This window comes from Schistocerca americana, chromosome 11, assembly GCF_021461395.2.
Source record: "Schistocerca americana isolate TAMUIC-IGC-003095 chromosome 11, iqSchAmer2.1, whole genome shotgun sequence".
NCBI classification, from domain to species: Eukaryota; Metazoa; Arthropoda; class Insecta; order Orthoptera; family Acrididae; genus Schistocerca; species Schistocerca americana.
The window spans coordinates 130,640,545-130,658,763 of record NC_060129.1 but is presented as its reverse complement, the minus strand read 5'-3'; the positions used below and the strand labels follow the sequence as shown (position 1 = coordinate 130,658,763).

The following is an 18,219-nucleotide window of genomic DNA, read 5'->3' as shown; positions in this document are numbered from 1 at the left end:
ACAGTCAACTGCTAGCCAGGGAGCCTCGTTAGCAGGAATGCTCTCTCTCTTCCGTGCGCTGTAGTCGACTGACGTTGTGTGTTTCGACGTTTGTTTAGGTGCTGCGTCCCCATACTACGGCGCACTTACCTCGCATCGGACGGACAGATAATGGCTCTGAGCACTATGGGACTTATCATCTTAGGTCATCAGTCCCCTAGAACTTAGAACTACTTAAACCTAACTAACCTAAGGACATCACACAACACCCAGCCATCACGATGCAGAGAAAATCCCTGACCCCACCGGGAATCGAACCCGGGCGTGGGAAGCGAGAACGCTACCGCACGACCACGAGATGCGGGCACGGACAGATAATAATTGTCTGAAAATAAAAAATTAAACTTTTCACTCGAGGGAAGACTTGAACCAAGGACCTCTCGTTCCGCAGCTGCTCACGCTAACCACGGGACCACGGCGCTCCTGACCTCACATTATCCTTGATATTGCCTATCTTACACATGGACTACTCAGTTTGTATATTTTGCTTATTTTTTTCATAGTTCCACACAACTTCTTCCTGTTTTCTCGATTGATCTGTGTTCAGTTTTTCAAGGCCTATCCACTGTGCCAACTTCTAACTAAATCTGAGGAGGGTGCGATGGGGAGGTTCCCTTGTCAGTAGAATGCGGGATCTCTGGTGTCTGTAAACAAATCTGTGCGGCCGTGGCATATGTTTGTGTAAAAGCCGTTGCGTTGTTTTGCCGGATAAATGATAAGTAACTGTAATAAGGGAACAACGACTTGCCGCGAAGTTTCTCATGAAACTTAGAAAAAACGGTTACTGAAACCTATCTTTTACTAAAAGAAGCGTTTAGCGAGTACTGTTTATCACCTACGCCAGTTTTCGAGTGCTTCAAGCGTTTGGAAGATGGCCCAGAAGCCTTTGAAGATGACTCCCGCTCCGGACACCATTCAGTGTCGAAAACGAATGAAAATATGAAAAAAGCAGGTAACCGGATCCGATTGAGTAGTCGATCGATCGCTCAAACTGCTTGAACCGACAAAAATGCACAAGGCAAATCTTACGTAACCAATTTAACATGACAGAAATGTGATTTGGTCCCGGAAATTCTCGGGATGGAGCAAAAAGACACTCGTGAAAATGTTTCTACTGACGCTTTGAATACCAATGAAAATGGTCCTGATTTCGTGGAAAGATTGATAACGTGTGACGAATCTTGGTTTTTCGCTTATGATTCAGTAACTAAGCGCCAGTCCATGCATTGGAAGGGCCCAACTTCACTGAGAGTGAAAGAAGATTGAATGAGCAAATCAAGATACAAAGCGATGATGATTTTTGTTCCAGATATTCATGGGATTATGTACGCTCTGTGGGTTCCTGAAGGTCAGACTATTATTCAGCATTACTATATTGAGGTGCTCAACTGTGCGTTCAGCGCGCTACTTTAGTGTCATAAGGAAATCCCGAGCAAGGAGGTTGAAAGCAACGAGATAGGTTGGGCTAGAATAAAACAAGGATGTTGGATGGGGCACTAGCCCATAAACAAATGTACGTTAAATATATTCTATCTCGGAAACTGTTAGAAATAGGACATATGAGAAACTCATTTCCAAAAGATACCAAATTCATAAAATCTAATTTAAGAGGAAAAATGGTTCAAATGGCTCTGAGCACTATGGGACTTAACAGCTGTGGTCATCAGTCTACTAGAACTTAGAACTACTTAAACCTAACCAACCTAAGGACATCACACACATCCATGCCCGAGGCCGGATTCGAACCTGCGACCGTAGCAGTCGCACGGTTCCGGACTGCGCGCCTAGAACCGCGAGACCACCGCGGCCGGCTAATTTAAGAGGAGCCGGCTGTAGTGGCCGAGCTGTTCTAGGCGCTACAATCTGGAACCGCGCGACCGCTACGGTCGCAGGTTCGAATCCTGCCTCGGGCATGGATGTGTCTGATGTCCTTAGGTTAGTTAGGTTTAAGTAGTTCTAAGTTCTAGGGGACTGATGACCTCAGCTGTTAAGTCCCATAGTGCTCAGAGCCATTTGAACCATTTAATTTAAGAGGAGAGACGAAAAACGTTTTACAAGCACAGTAGCGTCAGAATATGTTTTGTATCTTTGTTGTTATATTCAGACAGGCATTGAGATACATTACACAAAGTATCTGTGTTAAATGTTTGTGTAATTGATACTGCATAAATAAAAGTTTGTTTGGTACCTTTCGGCAGAAAATTAATTTCGGGAACTGTTAGTCCGGAGTTCCTGTTGGTGATTCACAGCATTCATCTGACGTATCAAACTCGATAATTTAATTAAAAACTCACACAGAACATAGAAAACCGCCAGACACGTTCTTACAACATACAATATCATGTAAATAAATGTCAGCCATGTTGACTGTGACGTCATTATCAAGAAGAGCAACATTGGCTGTCGGTGTGTGGTACTTCTTCCAAGTGATTGAAAACTCGATTTGGTACTCTTCGCCGTGAACAAGAAGTCTTAAGGGAACGTTTGTAACATAAATGGTACGTTTTGGCATACATAATACGTTTTGACATACATAACAGTTCATATTACGAAGACAGTGGTTGTGAGTAGTGCAGCCACCTACATCTCATTTTCAAATTTTCAGATTTGGTACCTTTTGGAAATGAGTTTCTCATATGCCCGTATGAAGCTTTTTGCTTCTTTCCTCTCGTGTTCCTGAGTACTGAACATTCCTCCTGGGACATGCGTCTGCATACTTTTGGAATTCGATTACAGCAGATAAAGCAAACACGAAAGTGATAGAAAATGAAATAACTGTAACTGAAAGTGAATTGGTTACAGTAGTGAACAGTGTATTAAGTGGAATTTTAGTGTTTGAGACAACTTAGGAGTATTTTGGGGCATACGTGTAATTTTGAACATGAAATAAATTTCTGCGATTTTTTCGAATATTCATTTCTGCTAGCCTCTTGAGTGCTCTGAAATGCTGTCAGTTAGCAAATGAAAATAAAGACCAAACAAATATAATGGACGCACATCTTATTCAGCCAGTAAAGTACCAGAAGACCCACCCCATACCTTACTTTTCTGAGGATTTCGAACAACTTGCGCCATTTTAGATTGATCCTACGATTCAAATGCTCAAATGTGTGTGAAATCTCACGGGACTTAACTGCTAAGGTCATCAGTCCCTAAGCTTGCACACTACTTAACCTAATTATCCTAAGGACAAACACACACACCCGTGCCCGAGGGAGGACTCGAACCTCCGCCGGGACCAGCCGCACAGTCCATGACTGCAGCTCCTTAGACCGCTCGGGATCCTACTAGTGTATCTTGTCTTTTCTTCAGTCGTGCTTCTACTACCAACCACAACGTCAGAACTGTCACTTGGTGTCTTCACCTTTCTTAAAGACAACCTGTTCGTCATCACAGATCCTCATTTTTCTCTTCCAATCTTCTGTATATTACTATTGGCAGCAACTTGGACGCGTGAGCTGTTACGCAGATTGTGCCATAATTCTCGCACTTGTCGGCTCTTGCTGTCTTCGAATCGTGTGGATAATGTTTTTCTGAAATCTGATGGTTTGTTGCCACACTCATACATTCCACACACCAACATGAATAGTCGTTTCGCTGCCACTTCCCCCCAATCATTTTAATAATTTTGATGGAATGTTATCTTTTCCTTCAGCCGTATTTGATTTTAAGTCTTCCAAGGCTCTTTTAAAATCTGATTATATGCGTTTCCCAAGTATACCTCCTCCCCTTTTGGTTCTTGAACAGATTATTCGCTGTTAGTTGCAAAATTTATTACAGAACTCAGTTAATCTTTCATCTCTCATTCCTACTACCAAGCCGATGTTCTCCTGCAACCCTTTATTGTACTCCTTCCCGTACAAGAGTATTCCAATCCCCCATGACTATTAGATATTCATATCCCTTTACGTATTGAATTACTCATTCTGAATCCTCGTTCTCTTTTTCCCGACTCATCTTCTCCTTGCGACTTCGCCATGTGTACCTGAACTATTGTCTGTCGGTGTTGCTTTGCTGTCGGTTCTGATGAGAACAACTCTATCACTGAACTGTTGTCAGTAACTCACACTCTGTCTATTTTTCTGCTGTCGATATTACGCTGTACTCACCTGACCAGAAATCCTTGTCTTCTTTTCATTTCACTTCACTGATGCCCTCTGTATTTAGATTCAGCCTTAGCATTTCCGTTTTCAGTTTTTCTAGCTTCCCTCCCATGCTCAAACTTCTGGCGTTCCACGCGATAAACTTTTTTCCTTCCATCATTGTGTGGCTGCGTGCATGTGTCTTCGTGTGTGTGTGTGGGGGGGGGGGGGGGGGGAAGCACATGCCAACAACAACAAAGTTTTGAAAATATTTGAAATTATGTGTAAAGTTCGTTGGGAATTGCAAAGTACTCTCATTCCCAAATAGTGGGTAAATATAGTGTGGGTAATTTGCGTGCCTTGAGTTATGCCGCTCAGATGGCTCTAAGCACTATGGGACTTAACATCTGAGATCATCAGTCCTCCTACTAAACCTAACTAACCTAAGGCATCACACACACACATCCATGCCCGAGGCAGGATTCGAACCTGCGACCGTAGTGATTATCACATCCACAAGAAAACCTAAATCGGGCAAGGTAGAAGAATCTTTTTACCCATTCGCCAGGTGTGCAAGTTACGTGGGTCGACAACATATTCCTGTCATGTGACGCACATGCCGTCACCAGTGTCGTATAGAATATGTCAGACGTGTTTTCCTGTGAAGGAATCGGTTGACCTATGACCTTGCGATCAAATGTTTTCGCTTCCTATTGGAGAGGCACGTCCTTGCGTCTACTAATCGCACGGTTTTGCGGTGCGGTCGCAAAACACAGACACTAAACTTATTACAGTGAACAGAGACGTCAGTGAACGAACGGACAAATCATAATTTTGCGAAAATAAAGTAAGTAAAATTTTTTACTGGAGGGAGGACTTGAACCAAGAACCTCTCGTTCCGCAGTTACTCACTCTAACCACGAGATCACGACGCTCCTCAGCTTACATGGTCCTTGATGTTGCATATCTTACACTTGGACTACTCAGTTTGTATATTTTGCTTATTTTTTCATAGTTGCACACAACGTCTTCCTGTTTTCTCGATTGATCTGTGTTCAGTTTTTCAAGGCCTATCCACTGTGTCCATTTATAACTAAATCTGAGGGGGGTGCGATGGGGAGGTTCCCTTGTGAGCCGCCGGAGGTGTGGCACGGTGAGCGTTCACCGCTGGGTCCGCCACATCCCCTGCGACGTCTGGCGGTGTCAGGCGGAAACTTGCAATTCCGTTGCCAAAATCGAAGATGGCTGTGGGGTGGTATCGATACGTGTTACCACGTTACCGTAGCCTGGACTTTGTCAACAGTTTCCTTTGTGGTGACCTCAATTGGATGCCCTGCACTTGTCCGAACGTGTTTACATTCGTTAATCCAAAAGCAGGTGGACTTGAATAATACTGCAGAGTCCTTATATCAAATTGTGTTTTGATTTGTCTGGCAGTGCAACCCTGCAAACGAAAATGTTTAATTAGAGAACAACACTCGGTTTTCTCCATTTTCGATCATAGTCGACACACTGACCACTTAAGATACACTTTGTGATCAAAAGTATCCGTACACCTGGCTGAAAATTGCCTACAAGTTCGTAGCGACCTCCATCGGTAATGCTGGAATTCAATATGCTGTTGGCCCACCTTTAAACCGCGATGACAGCTTCCACTCTCGCAGGCATGCGTTCAATCAGGTGCTGGAAGGTTTCTTGGGGAATAGCAGCCCATTCTCCACGGAGTGCTGCACTGAAGAGAGGTATCGATGTCTGGCGGTGAGGCCTGGCACGAAGTCGGCGTTCCAAAACATCCCAAAGTTGTTCTACAGGATTCATGTCAGGACTCTGTGCAGGCCAGCCCATTACAGGGATGTTATTGTCCTGTAACCACTCCACCACAGGCCGTGCATTATGAACAGGTGCTCGATCGTGTTGAAAGGTCCAATCGCCATCCCGGAATTTCTCTTCAACAGTGGGAAGCGAGAAGGTGCTTAAGGGGGGTAGGACGCCTAACGGGCCGACTTGGAGCAGGAGAGGGCACCACAGGACATTTTAATTTCCACTGCCTATACTTTTACAAGTAAATTCATAAAACTGTGTCACCATGACCAGGAAGGATTCAGGATTCACACTCATACCACTGGAAGTTCAAAAACATAACAAAATAGTTTTTTTTATATGTGAAATTTCATCATTTTTTCCGCTTACTATTGGCTGCATTTGTTGCTACAGGTACATTTTTCTTCACAAGTAAAAGAGATTCTTTGATGAATTTTGCACAGCATACAAAACATACTTACAGGTGTATGAAACTCTAGAATTTTCCAAATCTATTAAAAACTGTGGTCAAAATTGAGATATTTAACTACAAAATGTGACTTTTTTCTGAACATAAAGTTTAAAACATATGAGTTCATTCGTTTTTTCATAAATTAAATAGATTCTAGAGTTTCATGCACCTGTAAGTATGGTTTGTACGCTGTGCAAAATTCATCGAACTGTCTCTCTTACTTATGAAGACAAGTGTACCTATAGCAATAAATGCAATCAATAGCAAGTGAAAAAATGTTGAAATTTCACATGTAAAAAAAGATTATTTTGCTATGTTTCTGAACTTCCACTGCTATGAGTGCGAATACCGAATCCTTCCTGGTCATGCTGACAAAGTTTTATGAATTTATTTGTAAAAGTATAGACAGTGGAAATTAAAATGTCCTGTGGTGCCTCTCCTGCTCCAAGTCGGCTTGTTTTAAGTCCTACACCCCTTAAAACATCAATGTATGCCTGTGCTGTGACAGTGCCAAGTAAACCAACATGCAGCGCAAGCCCCTCCATGAAAAACATGACCACACCATGACACCACCGCCTCAGAATTTTACTGTTGGCACTACAAACGCTGGCAGATGACGTTCACCGGGCATTCTCCATACCAACACCCTGCCATCGGATCGCCACATTGTGTACAGTGAATCGTCACTGCACACAACTTTTTTCCACTGTTCAATCGTCCAATGTTTACGCTCCCTACACCAAGCCACTCGTCGTTTGGCATTTACCGGCGTGATGTGTGGCTTACGAGCAGCCGCTCGACCCTGAAATCCACGTTCTCTCACCTCCCTCCTAACTGTCATAGTACTTACTGTGGATCCTGATGCAGTTTGGAATTCCTGTGTGATGGTCTGGATAGATGTCTGCCTATTACACATAACGACCCTCTTCAACTGTCGGCGGTCTCTGTCAGTCAACAGACGAGGTCGGCCTGTACGCTTTTGTGCTGTACGTGTCTTTTCACGTATCCCTTAACGTTTCCACTTCACTATGACACCGGAAACAGTGGACCTAGCGATGTTTAGGAGTGTCTAAATCTCGCATAGAGACGTATGCGAGAAGTGACGCCCAATCACCTGACCACGTTCGAGGTCTGTGAGTTCCGCGGAGCGCCCCATGTCTAATGACGATGTCTTATGACTACTTACAAGGGAACCTCCCCATCGCACCCCCCTCAGATTTAGTTATAAGTTGGCACAGTGGATAGGCCTTAAAAAAGTGAACTCAGATCAATCGAGAAAACAGGAAGAAGTTGTGTGGAACTATGAAAAAAATTAGTAAAATATACAAACTGAGTAGTCCATGCGCAAGATAGGCAACATCAAGAAGTCTGGGAGTCAAGGAGCGCCGTGGTCCCGTGGTTAGCGTGCGTAGCTGCGGAACGAGAGGTCCTTGGTTCAAGTCTTACCCCCAAGTGAAAATTTTACTTTCTTTATTTTCTCAAAGGTATGATCTGTCCGTTCGTTCATTGACGTCTCTGTTCACTGCAGTAAGTTTAGTGTCTGTGTTTTGCGACCGCACTGCAAAACCGTGCGATTAGTAGACGAAAGGACGTGCCTCTCCAATGGGAACCGAAAACATTTGATCGCAAGGTCATAGGTCAACCGATTCCTCCACAGGAAAACACGTCTGATATATTCTATACGACACTGGTGACGGGATGTGCGTCACATGACAGGAATACGTTGTCGACCCACCTAACTTGTACACTTGGCGAATGGGTAAAAAGATTCTTCTACCTTGCCCGATTTAGATTTTCTTGTGGATGTGATAATCACTCGCAAAAAAGTGACGAAAACATAAGAGTTTGTCACATAAACTGAAAATAAAAAATTAAACTTTTCACTCGAGGGAAGACTTGAACCTAGGACCTTTCGTTCCGTAGCTGCTCTCGCTAACCACGGGACCACGGCGCTCCTAGACTCCCATTGTCCTTGATGTTGCCTATCTTCGCATGGACTACTCAGTTTGTATATTTTACTTTTAATTTTTTTCACAGTTCCACACAACTTCTTCCTGTTTTCTCGATTGATCTGTGTTCAGTTTTTCAAGGCCTATCCACTGTGCCAACTTATAACTAAATCTGAGGGGGGTGCGATGGGGAGGTTCCCTTGTTAGGTCGCTGATATGGAGTACCTGGCAGTAGATGGCAGCACAATGCACCTAATATGAACAACGCATGTTTTTGGGGGTGTCCGGATACTTTTGATCTCATAGTGTAGCTGTCAGCAATGAGCGATACATGCTGTATGTTATTGAAATTCTTTATACAGTATGGGAACAGTCGACCTTACCGACCGTGAAGGAGCAACAGAATGTTCTATTCTTTCGTGGACATTTACCAGACTTACCAAACCACAATGTTACGGATAACAATTAATGCAACTTAGTGTACAGACAAGATGTCCGCTGTAGTGTAGGCGCAGTGACCTGGAAGTAGTCGTGGTCGAGCAGCTCGACGCCGTCCTTGAACCAGGTGATCTCCGGCCGCGGGTAGCCCTGCGCCATGCAGAAGAAGGAGATCTTGCGGCCCAGCATGTAGTCCTGCTCGAAGTGCGACGACTTGACGATGCGCGCTCCCTGCCAACAAGAGCACCAGCCAGACGCTCAGCAAAGGGCTCGAATGGCTCTGAGCACTATGGGACTCAACTGCTGGGGTCATCAGTCCCCTAGAACATAGAACTACTTAAATCTAACTAACCTAAGGACATCACACACATCCAAGCCCGAGGCAGGATTCGAACCTGCGACCGTAGCAGTCGCACGGTTCCGGACTGCGCGCCTAGAACTGCGAGACCACCGCGGCCGGCCCAGACGCTCAGCAAACGGCTCGAATGGCTCTGGGCACTATGGGACTTAACGTCTGAGGTCATCAGTCCCTTAGAACTTAGAACTACTGAAACCTAACTAACCTAAAGACATCACACACATCCATCCCCGAAGCAGGATTCGAACCTGCGACCGTAGGGGCGCGCGGTTGCAAGTACTTAGAACCGCTCGGCCACTTCGGCCGGCGCTCACAAGGGGAGGCCGCCAATTGTGAAATTCAGATCCGATTCATACTGCGCATAATAGAAGCTCATGGCCAGAGGTGTTATGTGGCAAAGCACCAAGATGCACTTCTCAGCCGTTGTCGAGAAAATCGACAGTTAAAAGAAACCGTTGCTGTGAAATACTCTCTACGATTAATAATTTTTCTACATCGTCGTGGCGCAGCGGTAAGCGCTCGGGTTCTTAATCCGAAGGTCGCCGGATCGAATCTCGCGCCATGCAAACTTTTATTTGTGTTTTGTAATTTTAATGTCGCCGGATCGAATCTCGCGCCATGCAACCATTTTTTTTTTAGTAGTTGTTTTTTGTAATTTTAATGTGTATATACACACAATAATTCCCGGCAATCAGTTGCAACAATTATGCATATAATAAGTTGTTGAAAGTCGTTTCTCGTGGAAAAACTGGCGACTTCGAACATCATTATGTTTTCCGCAAACAAAGTTGTATTTCACAAATGTTATTAATTGTCTTCATAATGTTAACCACGTATAGTTAACGGAAGACGTAGAAACGATATTCCGAAACGAATACGTGTAGCGTAAGTCAAACGTTCGAATTAGAACAGAGACCCCACGAACACAAATTTGCTGTGACAGGTATGAAATATAAACTCCGTTACTCGCTCGTTACACTTGAAGGACAGATGTTGAATGGGCCGGGACGAGCAGCCGCATAACAGCGTAGTTGCTTGCTAACTTCGAAAGAAGGTAGATGCGGTCCCTAGCGCAACTTATAACATCGTCGAGAAACAGTGCGGACGTGAGAGCTTTGGTACACCCTGTTAAATAAACGGAAAAATGGAGGCGGTACAATTGGAGAGCGATCCGCCTTCACCAACATGCCTAAGCAATTCATTAATAGTTTGTATATATATATAATTTGAATTACAAAAAACTAATAAAAAATTGCATGGCGCGAGATTCGATCCGCCGACCTTTGGATTACGAACCCGAGCGCTTACCGCTGAGCCACGACGCTGTAGAGAATTATTAATCGTAGAGAGTATTTCATCGCAACGGTTTCTTGTAATTGTCGATTTTCTAGACAACGGCTGAGAAGTGCATCTTGGTGCTTTGCCACATTACGCCTCTGGCCATGAGCTTTTATTATGCGCAGTATGAATCGAATCTGAATTTCACAATTGGCGGCGTCCCCTTGTCAGCATAGGAGGTTACCTGTGGTTCTGCTCAGTCCCGTCCATCAGCGACACTTACAAGGGAAACTCCCCATCACACCCTCCTCCTCAGACTGAATGTCGAAATGACCCATCAGGTAGCCCGTCAAAAATTGAACACGCATCAAGAGTGAAAACAGGAAGAAGTTGTACTGAACTGTGGAAAAAACGACGCAAAATGGAAACAGTGAACGGTTCAGATTTAATATGTCAGTATCAAGCGATATTAATGACCTGGTCACAGTGGTAGGCTATGAAGGGACAGGTCCAGCTTCAGACCTCCCTCGTATCCCACATTACGAACTGCCAATCCAGTCATTGACATGTCTGCTCACTGCACTCAAATTTGTGTGTAGCATGGCAATAATTGAACTACGAGGGTCGCCTACCAAGTTAAGTTCCGTCTGGTTGTTTAAAACAAACGTGTACAGATACAGAAAAAATATTTACTGCACAAGAATCTACAACTGTTAAACTACTTCTCGACATAGCTTCTGAAATTTTGTAGGCACTTGTTGTGGTGTGCGTACTGTAAGACCTTCAGTACACACACCATCAGATTATTTGACTTGTCACTCTAATTAAATAGGCGAGTATCAGCAATATGCTTCGTGGTCTTATCGTGGCGTGTTTATCTTCTGCCGTTAGGTCAGACGATAGAAATGCCACTTGAACGCTTAGAGTAGCAGATTGACGGTGACCAACTTTAAATAGAACTTCATTCATTTTCACACACATTTATTAAAATAATAAGTATAAAAATTACTTAACTTGGTTCTGGATGCTATTTACAATTGACAATCTGAAGTTCCTTTGGTATTGGTACGTTAACCTTATTCTCACATATATCTCTGATACTCGACAAAAGTGTCTATACATTTATCTTCATGGCTATGTACAGGAATATGGTAATCTTATTAGGTGCAGACTGAAACTTGACTGTAGACTGGTACAGACTAATGCAGACTGACTAATCGGAGGTCTGTAGACTCGTTATGATACCTCGCGCGTTCAGGTATCACTGCGCGAGTGTGATCCGCGAGGAGAAGAGGTTCTACATTAGCAGCAATCTCATTGGCTGCGTTACATACATGGTGTCCAGAAGAGAACTCCCTGATTTCAAAATTAAATATCTCGAAAACAAAGATCGATAGAGGAATGCAGTAAACGGTATGTTTATTGTGAAAGCTGTAAGAAGTTTATACAGCAGTTTGAAATAATAGTTGCAAAAGCTGCTAACAGATGGAGCTGTACGCTGTACAGCTTATATTAGCATACATAAGTGAAATAATCGTATGAAAACAATCTTTGCAAACAATCACATCACAATGTTTTCAAAATGTTCACCATTGGCACTACAGAGGTGGCGCAAACGAAGAATGAAATTCGTCATCACGTTTCGTAGTGTCTCAACCGAAATGGATTCACGTGCCACAGAGATCGCCGATTCAAGCTCGTTCAGCGTGGCGGGATGCTTCGGGTAGACCATGTCTTTCACTGTGCCCCACAAAAAAAAAGTCACAGGGAGTCAAATCCGGCGAATATGGAGGCCAATCCATGCCTGCACCAGTAAATTTAGGATATTCCAAAGCAATGACTCGATTCCCGAAGTATTCCTCAAGAAAGCGAAACACTTGTTCGGTCCGATGTGGTCGGGCTCCATCTTGCATAAACCATTCAGTACCTGGTCGATCCTCTAACGCTTGCTGTGTGGCGACAAATTGTTCGAAAATTGCAACGTAACATGCACCAGTTACCGTTTCTCGAATGAAAAAAGGGTCAATAATGCCTCTGCTGCGTACTGCAGCCCACATCTGTAAACCAGATGCAGCCAACATCAAATCCTTCACTATCAAACATTGTGAGCATCTGATTAGCAAAGGTAACCCTTTGTTGCACAGCTCGTACTGGTATGGCCTGGTGCGTTTGAATTTTGGATGGAAACATGTGTAGGCTCTCTCTCAGTATTTTCTGCGTGCTGGAACGCTTCAAACCAGTCTCAGATGCAGTTCTACGGACGGATGACATTGGATTTCGCTGAATAATTCCAGGAACTGTGGCGATATTTTCAGGCGTAACTGTGGTTTGCTTGCGGCCAACATGCCCCACTAGATCATCAGTTACGCTGCCTGTTCGTTGAAATTTTGCGAAGAGCGTACGAATGGTTTTCGCATCGGGTCCTTTTGTAACATTAAATCGTGCTTGAAAACTTCGCCTTGTTGCCTTAGGACTCTCTTCTAACCTGTGGTACTCTAGCACCAGAAAAACGCGTTGTTCAATGGAGTACATGGTTTTAATCTCTTCCTTCGGTACGCTAACTTCCTTTCACGTTTCAATTGTGAAACTGATCGCTCTGGGCTTCGGATCACTATATATACTAGGCATTACGTATGGCGATTACAGCGCCATCTGTTAGCAGCTTTTGTAACTATTATTTCAAACTGCTGTAAAAACTTCTTAACACTTTTCACAATAAACATACCGTTTACTGCATTCCTCTATCGATCTTTGTTTTCGAGATATTTAATTTTGAAGTCAGGGAGTCCTTTTCTGAACACCCCGTATTAGTAGGCGGATCGGCGGAAGCAGAATTTGGTCCGTCTCTAAGACAGCGCCATCTCGTAGTGCCGAGACGGACGAGCGCTGCGCCTGCGCTGTTGTGCTTAGCGGGGCGCGCTCTAGTGGGAAAGTTGTGTACGCGCTGACTACGCGGAACTATGTACACAACACTTGTCATAGCGTGGCACAAGTTTTTGTATGCCTTCTTCATAGAAAGTTGCCACCTGTGTATTCAACCATGTGGTAACATGTTCTTTCAGCTCGTCATCATGGTTGAAGTGTTGACCACCTCGATACGAGCGAGGTCCGAGCTGTACGGAGGACGATCAAACGCATCCCCGTGAAATTCCCATAAGAGCTGTTTCGTCACATTCGCCGTGTGAGGTTGGGCACTATCGTGGAAAAAACAACAACACCTTTTGACAGTAATCCTCGGCGCTTGTTCTGCATTGTGCGGCGCAATTTCTTAATGGTTTCGCAGTAACCATGTGCATTTATTGTTTAGCCTCATGGTAAGAAATCGATTAGCGAAATGGCTTTTCTGTCCCAGAAACGGTGCACATGACTTTTCGAGTGTCAAGACTTGCTTAGGCTTAACCTTCATTGGGGGTCAAGTGTGCCTGTATTCCACTGATTGCCATTTTGTTTCAGGGGTGTTGTACGGTACCCAAGTGATTTTCCTAACTCGTTTCAGGCAAATGCCGGGATGGTTCCTTTGAAAGGGCACGGCCGATTTCCTTCCCAATCCTTCTTTAACCCGAGCTTGCGCTCCGTCTCTAATGACCTCGTTGTCGACGGGACGTTAAACACTAACCACCACCACGTACGGTACCCAAGTTTCATCACCTGTGACTGAGAAAGAAAACCATCGGCTTCTTCATTGTAGCGTCTCAAAAACTGAAGTGCACTGCCCATCCGTTGTTTTTTTTCTGTTGGTACCCAATGTGACCAAAAATTTTCGAAATTTCAGTTTTTCAGGAACAGTTTCATGAAGTAGTGATCGTGAGATTTTCGGGACTTCCATAGCAAGGGCACTAAGTGTAAAGTTAATGGTTGTTCTTAATCTTCCCTTCAGTTGTATGAAGCAGTTCATCAGTAACCACAGACAGGCGTCCACTTTGTTTTTCATCGTGCACTTGATCACATCTTTCATTGAACAGTCTGACCCGTCTTCTAACCATTGAATCAGTCATAGCATTTTGTCTGTAAACCTCGCAGATTTGCCGATGAATTTCCTTTGGTTTAACTTTATTTGCATTTAGAAAACGAATCACAGTTCTGATTTGACCTTCAATTACGGCTGACATTATAAAGAAGCACTACAAAGCACGCGTGGGCAGCAGCGATCTGAAAATGGCGTACGTGTCTTCTCCTCTAGTCAGAGTAAGTGCCGCGCATGCTCAGAACTGGGGTCATAGCGCTGCCGCGGATAGAAATAGAAACGGAACTTACTTGTGGACGAACCTAGTATATGAAATAAAATGGGGATAAAGTCTGAACGATTTCCGTTGGGACGTTCAAACTGGACGGTTGGCCATGGGGCACGAAGGGAATTAGTATGCACTGTATGGTTTGGTTTAGTGACGAAGCCACTTTCATTTGGATGGTTTCGTCAGTAAGCAAAATTAGCGCATTTCGGGGACAGACTCCACATTTCGCGGTCGAAAAGTCTCTTCACGCTGGACGGGTGACTGTGTGGTGTGCTATGTACAGTCACGGAATAATCAGTGCGATATTCCTCTACAGCACGGTGACTATTGAACGGTACGTGCAGGCTTTGGGATTTCATCCCCATCATCCAAAGTGACCTCGATCTCGACAAGATGTGGTGATGCACGACAGAGCTCGATCCCATCGAAGCAGGAGAGTGTTTGATGTCCTGGAGAAGCACTCTGGGGACCGCATTCTGGCTCTCGGATATCTAGAGGCAACTGGCATGGGCCTCGATTGGCCGCCATATTATTCGGGTCTGAACACATGCGAGTCCTTTTTGAGGGGTTATATTAAAGACAAGGTGTACAGCAATAACCCCAAAACCTGCGATTCTGGAGGTGATCGATAGGATCAGTATTCTTGACACTTTAGCGGCTCGTACAGAATTTCGCCATTCGTCTGGGCCACATCATCGCCAATGATGGCAGGGATATCGAACATGTCATAACTTAAGTCAGAATATCTATACTAACGTTTACATGTTGAATAAAGTGTGCGCACGCGGTAGTTTGTAACTAATTTACGTTTTTTTCCTCCATATAGTTCAATGATTGTCACGCTGTATGTGTCACGGTGTAACGTCCGTTTGCAACAGCGGCGTGTAATGGAGGGAGCTCCAGACGTTCGTACCTCCTATATGTTGTACACAGGTGCTACAAATACTGCCTCTTGCGTTCCGTTTTAGAAGCTTTGACTCTGTGAATCCCTGCGTTGTAACGTAGGTCACACCCATTTATTTGCTGTTTTAATTTCTTTGAGAGGGCTTGTAGTATCTCGCCTGCACTTATAGTGCATCACATTTACTTACGGCGGTAATACAGGGTGTTTCAAAAATGACCGGTATATTTGAAACGGCAATAAAAACTAAACGAGCAGCGATAGAAATACACCGTTTGTTGCAATATGCTTGGGACAACAGTACATTTTCAGGCAGACAAACTTTCGAAATTACAGTAGTTACAATTTTCAACAACAGATGGCGCTGCGGTCTGGGAAACTCTATAGTACGATATTTTCCACATATCCACCATGCGTAGCAATAATATGCCGTAGTCTCTGAATGAAATTACCCGAAACCTTTGACAACGTGTCTGGCGGAATGGCTTCACATGCAGATGAGATGTACTGCTTCAGCTGTTCAATTGTTTCTGGATTCTGGCGGTACACCTGGTCTTTCAAGTGTCCCCACAGAAAGAAGTCACAGGGGTTCATGTCTGGCGAATAGGGAGGCCAATCCACGCCGCCTCCTGTATGTTTCGGATAGCCCAAAGCAATCACACGATCATCGAAATATTCATTCAGGAAATTAAAGACGTCGGCCGTGCGATGTGGCCGGGCACCATCTTACATAAACCACGAGGTGTTCGCAGTGTCGAGTAAGGCAGTTTGTACCGCCACAAATTCACGAAGAATGTCCAGATAGCGTGATGCAGTAATCGTTTCGGATCTGAAAAATGGGCCAATGATTCCTTTGGAAGAAATGGCGGCCCAGACCAGTACTTTTTGAGGATGCAGGGACGATAGGACTGCAACATGGGGCTTTTCGGTTCCCCATATGCGCCAGTTCTGTTTATTGACGAAGCCGTCCAGGTAAAAATAAGCTTCGTCAGTAAACCAAATGCTGCCCACATGCATATCGCCGTCATCAATCCTGTGCACTATATCGTTAGCGAATGTCTCTCGTGCAGCAATGGTAGCGGCGCTGAGGGGTTGCCGCGTTTGAATTTTGTACGGATAGAGGTGTAAACTCTGGCGCATGAGATGATACGTGGACGTTGGCGTCATTTGGACCGCAGCTGCAACACGGCGAATGGAAACCCGAGGCCGCTGTCGGATCACCTGCTGCACTAGCTGCGCGTTGCCCTCTGTGGTTGCCGTACGCGGTCGCCCTACCTTTCCAGCACGTTCATCCGTCACGTTCCCAGTCCGTTGAAATTTTTCAAACAGATCCTTTATTGTATCACTTTTCACTCCTTTGGTTACATTAAACCTCCGTTGAAAACTTCGTCTTGTTGCAACAACACTGTGTTCTAGGTGGCGGAATTCCAACACCAGAAAAATCCTCTGTTCTAAGGAATAAACCACGTTGTCTACAGCACACTTGCACGTTGTGAACAGCACACGCTTACAGCAGAAAGACGACGTACAGAATGGCGCACCCACAGACTGCGTTGTCTTCTGTATCTTTCACATCACTTGCAGCGCCATCTGTTGTTGAAAATTGTAACTACTGTAATTTCGAAAGTTTGTCCGCCTGAAAATGAACTGTTGTCCCAAGCATATTGCAACAAACGGTATATTTCTATCGCTGCTCGTTTAGTTTTTATTGCCGTTTCAAATATACCGGTCATTTTTGAAACACCCTGTATATTCTTACCACATGACTCATGTTCTGTGGTGAAGAGTGAGAGCAGGTGAGATGCGGCATAGATTTCTCATAGAAATGAAAAGAACAATAAACAGGTGTGACCTACGTTACGACGAGGGAATTTAATAAGAGTCAAATCTTCCAAAACGGAACGCAAGAGGCGTAACTTGTGGCATCTGTGTACTTGATATGACGTACGATAGGCTTAAAAAAGGGCAAGCCAATTCGAATATACACTATGTGATCAAAAGTATCCGGGCACCCTCTAAAACATGCGTTTTTCATATTAGCTGCATTGTGCTGCTACACACTGCCAGGTACCCCAAATTAGCGACCTCAGTAGTCATTAGACATGGGGACGGACTTCGAACGTGGTCAGGTGATTGGGTGTCACTTGTGTCATACGTCTCTACGCGAGAATTAGACACTCCTAAACATCAGTAGGTCCACTATTTCCGATGCGATAGTGAGTGAAGGGACACGTACAGCACAAAAGTGCGCAGGCCGACCTCGTCTGTTGACTGACTGAGACTGCCGACAGTTGAAGAGGGTCCTAATGTGTAATAGGCAGACGTCTATCCAGACCACCACACAGGAATTCCAAACTGCATCAGGATCCACTGCAAGTACTATGGCAGTTTGCCGGAAGGTGAGAAAACACGGATTTCATCGTCGAGAAGCTGCTCATAAGCCACACATCACGCTGGTAAATGTTGAACAACGCCTCGCTTGGTGTAAGGAGCGTAAACATTGGACGACTGAACAGTGGACAAACGTTGTGTGGAGTGACGAATCTTGGTACATAATGTGGCGGTCCGATGGCAGGGTGTGGGCATGGCGACTGCCTGGAGAACGACATCTGTCAGCGTGTGTAGCGCCAAAAGTAAAATTCGGAGGCGGTGGTGTTAATGTTTTTCTTG

The 18,219-nt window shown here is 44.5% G+C and overlaps 2 protein-coding genes across 2 annotated transcripts in view; one reads left to right on the top strand and one right to left on the bottom strand.

The window, feature by feature from the left end:
- The window catches only part of LOC124554137 (procollagen-lysine,2-oxoglutarate 5-dioxygenase), a 465,996-nt gene that overhangs the window by 360,848 nt on the left and 86,929 nt on the right, over positions 1–18,219 (top strand). The window lies entirely within an intron of this gene.
- The window catches only part of LOC124554138 (immunoglobulin domain-containing protein oig-1-like), a 40,477-nt gene that overhangs the window by 7,389 nt on the left and 14,869 nt on the right, over positions 1–18,219 (bottom strand). The window contains exon 3 of the mRNA XM_047128204.1: positions 8,862–9,011. Coding sequence (XP_046984160.1) covers positions 8,862–9,011 — 150 coding nt within the window. The remainder of the gene's footprint in view (positions 1–8,861; positions 9,012–18,219) is intronic.